The following is a 15,040-nucleotide window of genomic DNA, read 5'->3' as shown; positions in this document are numbered from 1 at the left end:
AAGTATTTTTTTTATTCCTAACACTTTTTGCATTGCCAGTGTTTTATTTTGCTAACTGTAGAAAAATGGTGTTTTATGTTTGAAAATCTGAAGGTGCAGATGCAATTGGATCCTGCTTATTGTAGCAGTAAAGGCTCAGGTTTTGTAGTTAAGAATTTAAATCCACTGAATAAAAATACTTTTAATTCAACAATATGAAATTAGAGTAACTCTCCTTTTTCCTGTTCAAAAAAATCATGGTCAGAACTTGCTCTGGACACTCATGGCAGAATCAGATCAGATGGCAGTAACAGGTAAAGGGAAATAAGAAACATAGGTTTCCCTCCTTTTTTTTCCCTTGAAAAATTCATTCAGGAGAAACAGTAGAATGACTAGGTGAAAGGGAACTCTGTAAAAACAACCTAGAATGGTTCATAAGTAAAATTACTTGATTTTTGTAATGTTTTAACAGATTAGCCTTTAGAATTGCATTGCAGTTTAGCAGAACTAAGGAAATGGGAGAAAAGGAAACTACAAGAATATAAGGAAAAAATATAAGATGCGGGAAAACACATCAGTGATCATAATAAACATGAATTGATTAACTTTCCCTAGTAAAAATATAAATTGAGTATCAATGATTTTAGGTATAGTACAAAGTACAGCCTAAAAGGAATAGGTTTCATAATTTGTGAATGTATAGAACAACATGATAGGAATCTACAATTGGTACTTAAGGAACCTGAAAGAGAACATAAAATCACGCAAAACACCAGTTTAGACTAATTAGATGACAAGTATTTGTTTTACAAATGTATTTTAAAGTTTCAGACATTCAGCTAAAGATTAACAATTTTTTTCAGTTAAAAAAATCTATATTTTAAGAGTATTCTGAGAAGTAATAAAGGTATGAGATAATTCATTTTGCTTAAGTAATTGTCTTTTTTGAGGTGTTATCACACCTATTGATTTTTTTCCTATTTAGATCATAAATAGATTTGTTTACTTTGCTTTTAGCATACAATTTTGGTAAATTGAGTTTGTATGAATTAAAATAGCACGACCTGCTAGGTCAGTAGAAAACTTTACTTGCACAAAGTAGGTCAATAAATAGTTTGAGTTATGCATTCAAGATTGATTTGTGAAATGGGATTAACTGATCTTGATCTCTCTCCTTATTTCTAGAAATATCAAAAGTTTGTCAGATATCCAGATAGTACAGGTTGCTTGTGGTTACTATCATTCACTTGCACTGTCTAAAGGTAAGCATTGTTTATATTTTCTTTCCCTTTTTGAATTTTACTACTTAATACTTTGGTCAGCAGAAAGTCCTTCAACTTTGTTTTTCTTATTCAAAATTATCTTGGTTTCATTTCCATGTAAATTTTAGAATTAGCTGTCAGTTTTCACACATAATAAGGAAAAAACTGCAATTTTGATTGGGATTACATTCTCTGTAAATCAATTTGAGGAGAGCCGTTACAATATTGAGTCTCAGTTCTTGAACATACTCTGTCCTTCCATTTATCTCTCATTTAAATTTTTCTTAATAATGTTTTTGTTGTCTTATGTTGAGAGGTCTTGCACTGTTAAGATTTTTTTCTTGGTTAATTTTTTGTTGTTATTGTGAATGGTGTCATTTTAAGCATTTCATTTTTAATTACTGATATAGCAATAAATTTGAGTTTTGCATCTCATTGTTGTTTGGTCTGCTGAAAGTTATTCCCTCATAGCTGGGAAGATTGTACTTCTCCAATCTCTTTTAACCTCTCAAACTTCATATGAGTAAGAAAATAGACGTCTAAGGAACCTATTGGCTTTGTTTTTCTCTCTTATTGATTTGACTTCTTGATATGCCAGCTAAGGTGGAAACATGGATTAGTAAATGACCTACCATACATTTGTTTTTTATCATTAAAAAAATAAGTTCCAGTGGCTCTATTACTATTTTTTAATTCAGTAAACATTTAGCTAGGTTTACTATGAATAAAAGGTAGGCAAGAGCAGTGGGGAAATATAGACAACTTAAACTGTTTTTAGGGAGAAAACAATCTTGTGGAAGAGGCAGTTATCCAAATAATTAACTGTGGTTTGAGGCAGAAGAATATACATGCTGCTTTGGTCAAGATAAAAGTAAAATGCTGTGGGAATAAAGAAAAAGGTATAATTAGTTCCAGTGGAAAGAATTGGTTATAAGAAGGAGATTGGTTTTTGATGCAGGTCTTGCAAGGTGAATAGCAGTTATTAGATTCAGAAGTGAAGAAATGCTGAGACTAGCTAAGGAGAAATGTAGTACTACTAAAAGGCAGACAGGAAACGTTTGGTGTGTTTGAGTATTGGTATGTAGTAGTTTTAGGTGGATTTTGTGAAGTGCAGAAGATAAACTAAGTTGAGACTGAAGAAAAAGTAGAAATCCATTACAAAGGGTCTTAAATGCCATATTAAGGAATTTGGACTTTTTTTTTTTTTTTAAAGGAGGTATTAGGGATTAAACTCAGGACCTCGTACATGGGAAGCGGGTGCTAAAGCCACTGAGCTTCACCTGCTTTCCTGGACTTTTTATTAGCAGTGAACAACCTAGCATCTCTGTATTCTTTTAAAAAATTATTTATTTTTTAAGTGTGATAAAATAGGCGTAATATAAAAATCATTTTTAAAAATTTTTAAGTAGACAATTCTGTGACATTAAAGTACATCAACAGTATTGTAACTTTCACCACCGTCTATTTCTGGACTCTTCATTCCCATCTGAAACTCATGCCTATTAAGTAGTAACTCCCCATTCCCCTTTCTCTCCACCCCTGGTAATCACTATTCTGCTTTCTGTCTCTGAATTTGCTTATTCTGAGTATTTAATATAAGAGAAATGATACAATATTTGTCTTTTTGTGTCAGCTTATTTCATGCAACATGGTGTCTTCCATAAGTTTGTCCATGTTGTAGTATGTACTAGCACTTTATTTCTTTTTATAGTTGAGTAATAGTTCATTGTATGCATATATCACATTTTGTTCATCCATTCATATGTTGATGGACACCTGGGTTGCTTCCTCCTTCTGACTATTATGAATAATGCTGTGATGAACATTGGTGTACAAATATGAGTTTGTGCTTTCACTTATTTTGGGATATATCCAAGAGTGGAATTATCAGGTCATATGGTAATTCTGTATTTAATTTTCTGACGAACTGCCAAACTGTTTTCCACAGTGGCTGTACCATTTTACATTCCCACAAACAATGTATTAAGCTCCTATTTCTTTCATCTTTGCAATACTTATTTTCTGTTTTTTAATAATAACCATCCTAGGGGATGTGAAGTGGTATCTCCTTATAGTTTTAATTTCTACTTCTAATGGCTAATGATGTTTAGTTTAATGGCTTATTGGCCATTTGTATATCTTCTTTGAAGAAACATCTGTTGAAATCCTTGACATGTTTTGAAAAATTGGGTTGTTTGTCTTTTTGTTGTTGAGTTATAGGAGCTCTTTATATATTCTGGATATTAACCTTTCATCATATATTGTTTCCAAATATTTTCTCCTGTTTTTTTCCCCCCCCCCACTTTTTTTATAGTGTCCTTTGGACAGGAGTTTTTAATTTTGATTAAGTCCGTTTTACTTTTTTTTTCCTTTTGTTGCTTGTGCTTTTGGCATAAAATCTAAAAGTCTATTGCCTACTACAAGGTCCTTAAGATATTTCCCTTCTTTAAGAACTTCATAGTATTAGTCTAATATTTATGTTATTTGTCCCATTTTGAATTAGTTTTATTCATTCAATGAATGAATGGGAATTGATTTCCAATTTCCCAGCACTATTTTGAAGAGACTCTTCTTTCTCCATTGAATGCACTTGGCACCCTCCACTGGCCGTAAATGTGTAGATTTATCTCTGGACTTCGTTTTATTCCATTGGTCTCTATCTCTCTCCATATTCCAGTACCACATTGTTTTAATTACTGAAGCTTTGTAGTAAGTTTTGAAGCAGAAAGTGAGAGTCCATCAACTTTCTTCATCTTTTACAAGATTGTTTTGGTCTTGGAGTCCCTTGCAATTTGAGGATCAGCTTTTACATATCTGCAAAAACGGTTGCTGGAATTTTTATAAGGATTACATTGAATTTGTAGATTGCTTTATGTAATATTGACATCTTACTATTAAGTCTTCCAATGCATGAACTAGAGAGGACTTTCCATTTATTTAGGTATTCTTTAATTTCTTTCAGAAGTGTTTTGTCATTTTCAGTGTACAAGTATATTTATCTTCTTTGTTAAATTTAATCTTATTCTTTTAGATGTTATTGTAAATGGAATAGTTTCCTTATTTCCTTTTCAAGTTGTTTATTACTGGTATTAGAAACCCGGCTGACTTCTGCGCATTTGTCTTGTATCCTGCAAGTTAGCTGATTTCGTTTATTAGTTCTGGTAGCTTTCTTGTAGATTCTTGACATTTTCCATATATAGGATCATGTCATCTGTTAGTGGGATAGTTTTACTTCTTTCTTTCTCATTTGGGTGTGCTTTACTTCTTTTTCTTGCTGGATTGCTGTGGCTGCAGCTTTCAGTACAAAGTTAGAGAACAGTGGAGAAAGGTGGGTATCCTTGTCTTGTTCCTCAACTAAGGGGAAAACATTCTTTCAGTCTTTCATCATTAGTATATTAGCTGTGTTTTGTTTTTTTTAAATCTGTTTATCATGTTGGCAAATTTCCTTTTTGTAATGAAAGGATGATGGATTTTTGTCAAATACCATTTTTGTGTCAATTGAGATGATCATGTGGTTTATTCCTTTGGTGTGTTATGTTGATTGCTTTTCTTATGTTGAACATCCTTGCCATCTTGGGATAAATCTCACTTGGTTATTGTGTGTAATCCTTTTAATATACTGTTGAATTAATGTACTTTCAGTTTGCCAGTACTTCGAAGATTTTTGCATCTATATTCATAAGAGATATTGGTCTGTAGTTTTATTTTCTCGTGCTGTCTTTATTTGGCTTTGGTATCAGGGTAATGCTGGCCTTAATAGAATGAGTTAGGTAGTGTTCTTATATTTTTTAGAAGAGTTTGAGAAGGATTTTTGTTGAATATTCTTTAAATGTTTGATAGAATCCACCAGGGTAGTCATCTGGCCCTGGACATTTTTTGTTATATACCTGATGAGATTTTCTATTTCTCCTTGTGTCAGATTAGGAAATTTGTATGCTTCCAGGAATTTGTCTGTTTCATCAAGCTTTGCTAACTTGGTCTATAATTGTTCATAATATTCTCTTATAATCCTTTTTATTTCTGTAAGATCAGTAGTAATGTCCCTACTTTTAAATTTTAGTTATTTTTATCCTCCCTCTCTTTTGCTTTGTCAGTCTGGCTAAAGGTCTGTTGATTTTATTGATCATTAAAAAAAACGACCTTTCATTTTGTTGATTCTTGTTTTTCTGTTTTCAATTTCATTGTTCTTTGATCTGGTCTTTACTGTTTCCTTCCTTCTCACTTTGCGTGTACTGTGCTCTTTTTCTGGTTTCTTTAGGTATGATGTTCAGTTACTGATTTGTGATCTTTTTTAACATAGGCATTTAATTCTATAAATTTCAATCTGAGCACTACCTTTGCTGCACCCCATAAGTTTTTGCTATGTGTTTTTGTTTTTGTTTGGCTCAAGATATTTCCTAATTTCCCCTGTGATTTCTTCTTTGACTCATTGGTTGTTTAATAGTGTGTTGTTTGATTTCCATGTATTTCTAATTTTCCAGTTTTCCTTCTGTTACTGATTTCTAGCTTTATTCCATTTTGATCCGAAAAGATACTTTGATTTATGTAACTTATCAAGATTTGATTTGTGGCCTAACAAATGGTCTATCCTGGAAAATGATCCTTGTGCACTTGAGAAGAATGCATATTCTACTGTTGTTCTGTGGTGTGTTATAAACATGTGCATTAAGTTGTATCTTTGAATTTTGATACCTCAAAGATAACTCAAAGATAATTTTGTTGTAATGTGTCTTAGTGTACATATCTTAGAGTCTCTCCTGCTTGGAATTTGTTGGAGTTCCTGGATTTGTGTATTTGTCTTTCAGCAGATTTAGGAAGTTTTTGGTCATTATTTCTTCAAATTCTTTTTCTGCCCTTTCCTCCCATCCTTCTGGTACTCCAGTGATGTTGGTATGCTTAATGATGTCCCTCAGGTCCTTCAGGCTCTCTTTAATTTTTCTTCTTTTTTTCCTTCTGCTCACATTGGATAATTTCATTGTTTTCAAGTTCACTGATCCTTTCATCTGCTTTTGAATTCCAAAATTTCTATTTGGTTCATTTTTAGATTTAAAAAAAAATTTCTCCCTACTCTCTTGTTGTTTGCACTTGCTGTGTCTGTTAGTTGTGTCCTTGTTTTCCTTTTTTTTTTTTTTTTTAGGAGGCATTGGGAACCCAGGACCTCCCATGTGGGAGGGAGGTGCCTAATTGCTTGAGCTACCACTGCCCCCTGCTTTGTTTTCCTCATTATGTTTTCCTCTTTGTGTCTCTTTTTGCATCATCTTGTTACATCAGCTTGCTGCGTCAGCCCATTGGCGTCAGCTTGCTTTCTTGCTCATCTTATTTAGGAGGCAGCGGGAGCTGAACCTGGGACCTCCCATGTGATAGACAAGAGAGTAATCGCTTGAACCACAGCCACTTCCCTACTTGGTTCATTTTTGTAATCTCTTTTGTCTATACAGCATTTTTCTAATTTTCTTTAGATCTGTGTATGTGGATTCCTTTAGCTCACTGAACATATTTAAGACAGTTGATTTAAAGTCTTTGACTAATAGTTCCAATGTAAAACTTCCTCGAGGGTGGTTTCTGGAACAATTTTTTTCCTGTGATTTGGTCATCCTTTACTGTTTTAGTTTGCTTAAGGCTGCCAAGACAGCATACCAGAAATGGGTTAGCTTTTATAATGAGGATTTATTAACTTAAAAGCTTACAGTTCTGAGGCCATGAAAGTGTCCATATCAAGGCATTCATCAGGAGATGCTTTCTCTCTGAGGTGCAGCTGTGGGAGATCAGGCACATGGTGGCATCTGCTCAACTCTCCCCTCTCCTCCAGGCCTTGTTCCTTTCAGCTTCTGGCTTTAGTGGTTTCCTCTCAGCTTCTGTATTCTGTTCCCAGGGATTTCTCTCTTGGCTTCTCGAACTTTTTTTCTGTGTCTGTAGCTCTGCCAGTTTAAAAAGGATTCCAGTAGAGGATTAAGATCCACTGTGAGCTATAACCTACTGGAGTAATCTAATCAAATGGCCCTTAACTAATCAAAGGTCCACAGGAATGGACCAATTTAAGATGTAATTTTCTGGGGTTCACAAAAGACTCAAACCACCACACTGTTTCTTTGTGTGTTTTGTAATTTTTTTTGTTGGGTACTGGGCATTCTGAGTATTTGTTGTTTTAACTCTAGAAATCTAATTTTTCTACTCCTCTGAGCTTAGTAGGTTTTTTTTTCCTTGTTGAGGGCTGGAGCTATCAATTTACGATATTTGCAAACTATTCTTGCTCCTAAAGGGAGAATTAAAAGAGAAAAGAAGAAAAAGAAATTTAAAAAGAGGTGCCGCCTATTTAGGATTCTTCTTTGCCTTTTTCTTGGGGAAAGGGGTGTTGGAACAATGGTCACCCTCAGAGCTGGCTCCCCAAAATTTTGAAGTAGCAGAATTTTGAAACGCAGATTGAAAACAGAGATCAGTGATTACACTTCTCCCCAGATTTTGAAGGACTAGGACCTTATAGTTCATCCTGGCACCATCAAGCTGTACCAGGAACCTGGGCTGCAGTCACCACTGTTGCCTGCCTTGCATTTGGTGGATGGGAGTTGGTAGTGGTTACATGGAGGGAGGAATTTATGAATATTAACTGCAACTTGGCAGCCTCTTTGCCCAGGTTTTCCCTGGATGTTGCAAAGTTTTCCACTAGACTCTAGAGTTCCAAAATAGTTAATTCATGTAGTTTCTGCCAGTTTAATAGATGTTTTGTTAGAGGAACTGATTCCTTGAGCTTCATACTTCACCATTTTCCCACAGTCATTTCTGTGTGTATTCTTTGTTGTTGCTTTGAGAACTCCTGTTTTAGTGTTTTGGTAGTTACAGCCAAGATAATTTTAAACCCAAAGGTTTTACTGATTGATTGCAATTTTCCATATTGACCTATAGGTATTTTTTGGCTTTTGCAGCTTCATGCTTTATGAATATATTTTTTGAGCACTTAGTATGAATTAGGCATACTTTATTATGAACTGGGTATACAGTGGCAAAAAATCTACTAGCCCTCATGGTACAGTTACAGAAGTAACTACGAGTTACATACTATGAAAAGGGCTGTAAAGAAATATTTAATATATTTTTAGAACATGTGACAGGTCTGGACTTAATCTTGGAGATCAAAGAAGGCTTCTCGTAGAAAGAGTAGAAATGAACTAGATGAAAAAGAAGGGAAGATTTGAATAGAGGCAACAGCAAGTGGAAAAAAGTTGTATTGGGGAATGTAAAGGAAAATGAGTGTGGCTTAGAGCATACTGAGGGAGGTAGGAGACTGGTATGAAATGTGATTGAAAACATATGTAGATTATCTAGGACATTGTAGGCCTAGTTAATAGTGTTTATCCCAGATGTAATGTGCAGGCACTGAAATGTTTTTTTGCAGTTGATTAACATTACTGAATCTGAATTTAAAAAAAATAACATTTCTCTGCATATATACAGATGTCTGCTTGAATGTGCATAGAACATTTCTAGAAGTAACTGATGAGTGATTGTCTCTTGGGAGCAGGATCACATCTAATTTTGGAGAGAAGTTTACTTTTTAAAGTGTGTACTATTTTGTAGTGTGAATTTTTAAAAATTAAAAAAATTGGGATGTTAGTTATTAGTTTAATAAAGATAAAATAAGATGGTTGTGGAAGGACAAAAGTGACGGCAGGGAGAACTATTACAGGAACCAGGTTAGATGGTAAGTGATAGATCTAGTTGTTATATTTTTCTTTAGCATTTGTGTGAGGTAAGAGAGGAAAGGAGTATAAGGATGACTTCCTAGGTTTACAACACGTGCTGCTGAATTGATGATTATGATGTCATTTACTGAGATGGTGAATACTGGGAAGAGGTCCAGTAATGGAGATAGAGGTCATGAATTCAGTTGGGCCACCCTGAGTTTTTGAAGTACCTTTGAAATATTCAAATGTAGATGGATACATGGGTTTATTGCTCAGAAGAGATGTCTGAGCTAGGAAAGTTTGGTTGTTATTGCTGTATAGTTGATAACACCTTGAGCCTGGATGAGTGCCTTTTGGGAGAAAATACAGAATAAAAGTAAGGTTCGAATATTAGAAAAAGACTGTGCTTTCTTGAGGAATGTAAGGAAATGAGATTACTCCAATTATATGAATTACTTATTGGTCAGTATAGGTAGTCAAACTTAAACTTAAAGGGCACACTAATACAGAATGTTCTAAGGAGGGAGTATTGTGTTTCCATATAAGAAATAATTACAAAAAAGAGGAGTATGTGCTTCCATTTGATGGAAGGAAGACTGTCCCAAAATAATTGTTAAACTTAAAATGACATTTTTTGTGTGTGTGAGAAAAATAGTTATTTTTGTGATTTTTGTTTTACAGCAAGTGAAGTCTTCTGTTGGGGACAGAATAAATATGGCCAATTGGGTTTAGGTCTTGACTGTAAAAAGCAGGCTTCACCACAGTTGATTAAGTCTTTGCTTGGAATCCCTTTCATGCAAGTTGCAGCAGGAGGAGCCCACAGTTTTGTACTTACTCTTTCTGGAGCTATCTTTGGATGGGGACGCAACAAATTTGGTCAACTAGGTCTTAATGATGAAAATGGTAGGTACTAATTATTTATAATTAAATGTGCTTTTTGAAAGAGATGATCTTTTGAGGTGCATCAGTGATTCTTAGTGGCAGAGAGAAATGTACTCAAATCTTTCTTGGTAGGGAAGGAGGTAAAAGATGTTATTTTTTAAATTCTATTTGATAATAGTATTTGGGAAGGGAGGGTGGCAAGGCAAAAACAAATCAACAAACAAAAACTCTTTTCATGAAGTAAACTACAGAAAGTTATCTGTTCAAAACCTTTGTTTTAAAATTTGATTAAAATATGGAAGAACATCACTTCATATTGGTAAACAGTTATTCCATTTTTGGCCACCATCAGTGGAAAAAAATCTATAAAATTTATTCTGGGAAAGTAACATGAAGAATTAACTTATCTGAAAAAATTTTTAAAGAAAATTAGTTAAATGATCTGAGTCATTAAACTAATCTTTGGGCTTCACCTTTTTTTTTTTTTTTTTTTTAATAATGTACCCGGTCCTGGGGAGTAAACCCAGGACCTCGTATGTGGGAAGCCAGCGTTCAACCGCTGAGCCCCATAGGCTCCCTCAGTTGGTTTTCTCTTCTGTTTTGCTTGTTGTTGGGTTTTGTTTTTTCATGAGGAACCAAACCTGGGACCTCTCGTGGGAGGCAGGAGTGCAACTGCTTGAGCCACACCTGCTCCCTGGGCTTCACTTTTAACACTGATGTTAAAGTTTTGAAAATAAACATTTTGGATTTTCAAAAATTACGATTCCTTGAAACAAATTATCACCTTTAAACTGATTTTATAAAGTTCAATATAATTGTAATGGCTGTGAGATGGACAAAAATGAGTTGTTGATCTAGTAACAATTGATAGTAATAAGCAAAAAATACTTTCAATGAGAATTAAAGATTATTTTGCTCTGCATAAAAAAAAAGTCAGATTAGTACATCATGTCTTTTATGCTACAAAACAGTATAATTTTCATGCCTGAGTAAGATGATAGGAGTATAATTATCATGAATTGAATATAAAGAATATAAAGAAATGATGTGTATATATGGAAAACTAGAAGCAGTTAAATAAATTCCTTGATTGCAAAGTGTGCAGATTGGCATATAGGAAGTTTTGACACTAAATTACTCTTTTTAAATCCCTCCTTTTTCACAGTAACATAAATAGGCAAGCCTGGGAACTTAACTTAGTAGGCTTGTACTATAAAGTCATTGAATCATAGTTAAAATTATTTAGTCATCCTTGTCTACTAAGCTTGGGAGGCTGTAGCAGAAACATATTTTAGAAGAGTTTTAATTTTTAAAAATACTGTTAATGTCTCTTGTTGGAATTTTCAGATAGGTATGTTCCTAATTTGCTAAAGTCCCTAAGATCTCAGAAAGTAGTTTATATTTGTTGTGGAGAAGATCATACTGCTGCTCTTACCAAGGTATTGTACTTCTAAAACTTCTTTATTATTTCTCATAGTAGTTGTTTCATAATGAATAACATTTTCATGGTATTTATATTAAAACTTGAGTGTTATTGATGCCTCAAAAACAATTTATTTTGATAAAAAGACAGACTATTCTCAAAAGTCATTTAACTCAATTTTCAACTTTATGGTGTAAAATGTGATTGTGATATATAATTACATGTAATAATATATTGTTTCTCAGCTTCATAAAAGTACTTGCTTAAATAAAATTTTGAATAAAATGCTTCCTTTTTATTAATAGTTCATCAGGCTTGCTGTGTTATGAGTATCAGTCTTAGTTATACTATACAGTTCTGCCTAATTTCAGTTTCCTTTGTCTTTTATAAGTATTTTATAACAAGGAATAGGGGAAACTGTGTTCCTCTATTACCATAGGCCAAGTTATTGTACAAGCAATTACAATGAACTTTCTTCCATCTTGTCAATTGCTTTAACTCCCGACCTTCTATTTACTTAGGTTTGTGCTAATTCATTGTCAGTACTGCTTAGTTCTGTAGAGAGCAGAGTTAAATGAAAATAAAAATATTAGGAGTATTACTATAGTTTTGCTAATGTAAAGGAACTGACAGGATTGTCATTGGCCAAATTAGAAATCAGTGTTGTTCTTTTTTTTTTGTCCTGGATAGTGGAAGTGGTGAGAAGAAATTAACTTGCAGACTTCAAAATTCTGCTCTCTTTTACTCCCACACTGGAAATTTTAGGATGACAAGATGTAGTCTTGGTCATTATCAGATATAACATTCTCAAGGTACTTAAAGCATGTCATAAAAACCAATTTACAAAAGCTAATTTTCAAATATTTTATATTACTTGCCTTTTTTTTTTTTTATCCCTATCTGGTTGCATCACTGTCTTTTTGGTCTGTTACTTTGCGCTTGGGGGCCTGTGCGCCTCCACACCGTGCAGGTCTGGGACACCTTTTTTCTCTTTTTCTTTTTTTTTTTTACCAGGAGGTCCTGATCAAACCCCAGTCCTCCATGTGGTAAACGGGAGCTCAACTGCTTGAGCCTCAGCTGCTTCCCTACTTGCCTTTTATAGTAAGGAAGTTTTATTCCATCTGCCAATTTTATTATCGCATTTTATTGATTTTATCATTCAAATTACAGATGAAGACATTAAAGTCTTGTTAAATCATGTTGGCAATTACAAAGTTTAGTCATCTCTTATGTCATTGGCATTTGGAATAAATAAGGCTGTAATGAAATAATAGTAAAAGTATTTGATATGGTTTCATTTCTCATGACTAATTTTATGGTAGAAAGTCTGACAAATGTTGACACTTCAAATTTAGTCTTTCAAATTGCCATTTTCTCATGATGGATTTTCATTTATTTATTCAAGCTAATTCTATTTATCTTTTGTGCTGCTTTCTCAGAAGTCAGTAGCTGGCGTTATTTGTTCCCTGGAATTTTTGGACTATGTTATGTTTTAATGAAATTGGGTAGTTTTAAATGTTCCAAAATTAAAAATATTTTATTTTCTCTTCATTTAAGTTAGACTGTAATGCCATGTCTGTATATCTTGCTTTTGTGTTCCTTGAGAGGAAATTGATTTCTTTAAGAAGTAGTTTATTTGTGCAAAATCTACATTTAAAAAATTACGTTATGTTACATTAAGAAAGATTTAAAATTAGACTTGAATAACTGAAAAGGTGTGCCATGTTAATGAATATAAGGACAATATCATAAAGATGGCAAATCATTTCAAGTTCATTTACATATACTCTGTATGCAAAAAACATATACATGTACCTTTTTTAAAAGATCCATCTATCTACCTATCTACCTATCTACCTATCTACCTATCTATCTATCTATCTATCTGTCTATCTATTTATCTATTTATTTCTCTCCCCTCCCGACCCCACCCAGGTAGTCTGTTCTCTGTATCTATTTGCTGCGTCTTGTTTCTTTGTCCACTTCTGTTGTTGTCAGCGGCACGGAATCTGTGTCTCTTTTTGTTGCGTCATCTTGTTATGTCAGCTCTCCGTGTGGGTGGCACCATTCTTAGGCAGGCTGCACTTTCTTTCACTCTGGGTGGCTCTCCTTATGGGGCACACTCCTTGTGCGTGGGGCTCCCCTACATGGGGGACACCCCTGCGTGGCACGGTACTTCTTGCTTGCATCAGCACTGGGAATGGGCCAGCTCCACACCGGTCAGGGAGGCCCAGGGTTTGAACCGTGGACCTCCCATGTGGTAGATGGACGCCCTAACCACTGGGCCAAGTCCGTTTCCCTACACATAACCTTTTGATTTGAAAACTCCACCTCTAAGAATCTGTCCCAGTGATAGAAAATTATGTATACACAAGGCCATTTTTCTGTGGTATTATTATTATTTTTTTATTCCTTCCCCCTTGTGGCTTGCTTGTTGTCTGCTCTCTGTGTCCATTCGCTGCATGCTCTTCTGTGTTTTTACTCGTCTCCCTTTTTTTGCATAACCTTGCTGAGTTGGCTCTCTGTGGCGCTTGTGGGCTGGGCAGCACTTGGCGGTGCTTGCAGTCTGGGTGTCACTCTGTGGCATGTGGGCGAGCTTGCCTTCACAAGGAGGCCCTGAAAAGTGAACCCAGGGCCTCCTATATTGTAGACGGGAGCCCAACTGATTGATCCACAGCTGCTTCCCTCTGTGGTATTATTTTAATAGTAAAAGACCAGAAGAAATCCCGATGTCCATAGCCTAAGTGAATAAAGTATGGAATATCCGTTCATAGTACCATGGACTATAAAATGAATTGAGGTAGATCGCTATATAACACTGTGGAATGATCTCCAGAATATATTAAGTAAAAAGAGCAAAGTCCAAAACAGATGTCTTTTGTGTAAGAAAGGGATAAAATATAAACATATTACATGTTATTTTTATGTTTTTAAAATGCAAGAATAAATACAAATTTGATTTTGGAATCTACTAACTGTTGCACATAATTAAAAAGCAAAATAATATATACATACACATATAGGTATATATTTAAAGTAGTCCTTGAGAATTAAAACAAATAAACGAGCCTAACAAAAACAAGTTATTGGCTCAACTAAAAGAACAGTGATTTTAGGTAAATTAAAAATACTGTATTATACTGTGTATCCCTAGTGGGAAATAGCCCAAAGATGGACTGAATCCACAAAGAAATCTTAAACTGTATTCTGTAGTCTTATTGTTAGTAATAAAATTGGTATTATTAAATTTTCAATATATTACATATAGAGTAGGATAAAGCAAATAAGTAATTTTAACCTATCATTAGAAACTTTTATTTCCAGTTAAAGATAAAAAAGATGTAAAATCATAAATATTAAGTAAAAACCCTTGATTCTTTACTTTGAATCACATGTATCAGTATGAACTCTCAATTTATTTTTCTCCTAAAAAGTGTTTTTTCCTAGTGATAGCCAACTGAAAGGGCCTAGAAGTAATGAACATGTATAACCTTAAAGCAGTGAGCATCCTTGATTGCTTTAGACATGCCAGTAAAGGATCTGGGACTCTTTAGAGAAGAATCTGATTCCATGTCTGGGGCAAAAAAAAAAGGTATAAGATGAGGTTTCGTATTTTGTTGTACAGAAAACAAAGACTACCAGGGTCATGTCAGAAGGACAACTGTTTATGAAAAAGAAATGACTGTAAAAAGTAGAAATACATAAAATATGTAAAAAATCTGTGTGTTCATAATACTCCCCTCTCCCCATACCTATACAAACCAAAGTTCATTGCTTATTTTTGGAGGTTGCTAGGACAACAACTCATTTTTCTA

At 34.2% G+C, this 15,040-nt stretch overlaps 1 protein-coding gene across 5 annotated transcripts in view; it reads left to right on the top strand.

Moving 5' to 3' along the window:
• Nucleotides 1-15,040, top strand: part of HERC4 (HECT and RLD domain containing E3 ubiquitin protein ligase 4) — a 137,842-nt gene that overhangs the window by 31,602 nt on the left and 91,200 nt on the right. For all 5 annotated transcript variants that reach the window (XM_058298914.2, XM_071215827.1, XM_058298917.2 and 2 more), the window contains 3 exons: nucleotides 1,165-1,241; nucleotides 9,602-9,823; nucleotides 11,150-11,241. In XM_058298914.2, coding sequence (XP_058154897.1) covers nucleotides 1,165-1,241; nucleotides 9,602-9,823; nucleotides 11,150-11,241 — 391 coding nt within the window. The remainder of the gene's footprint in view (nucleotides 1-1,164; nucleotides 1,242-9,601; nucleotides 9,824-11,149; nucleotides 11,242-15,040) is intronic.

This window comes from Dasypus novemcinctus, chromosome 6, assembly GCF_030445035.2.
Source record: "Dasypus novemcinctus isolate mDasNov1 chromosome 6, mDasNov1.1.hap2, whole genome shotgun sequence".
NCBI lineage: Eukaryota > Metazoa > Chordata > Mammalia > Cingulata > Dasypodidae > Dasypus > Dasypus novemcinctus.
Note: the sequence above shows the minus strand (reverse complement) of the source record. Positions and strands in the feature narration are given on the sequence as shown.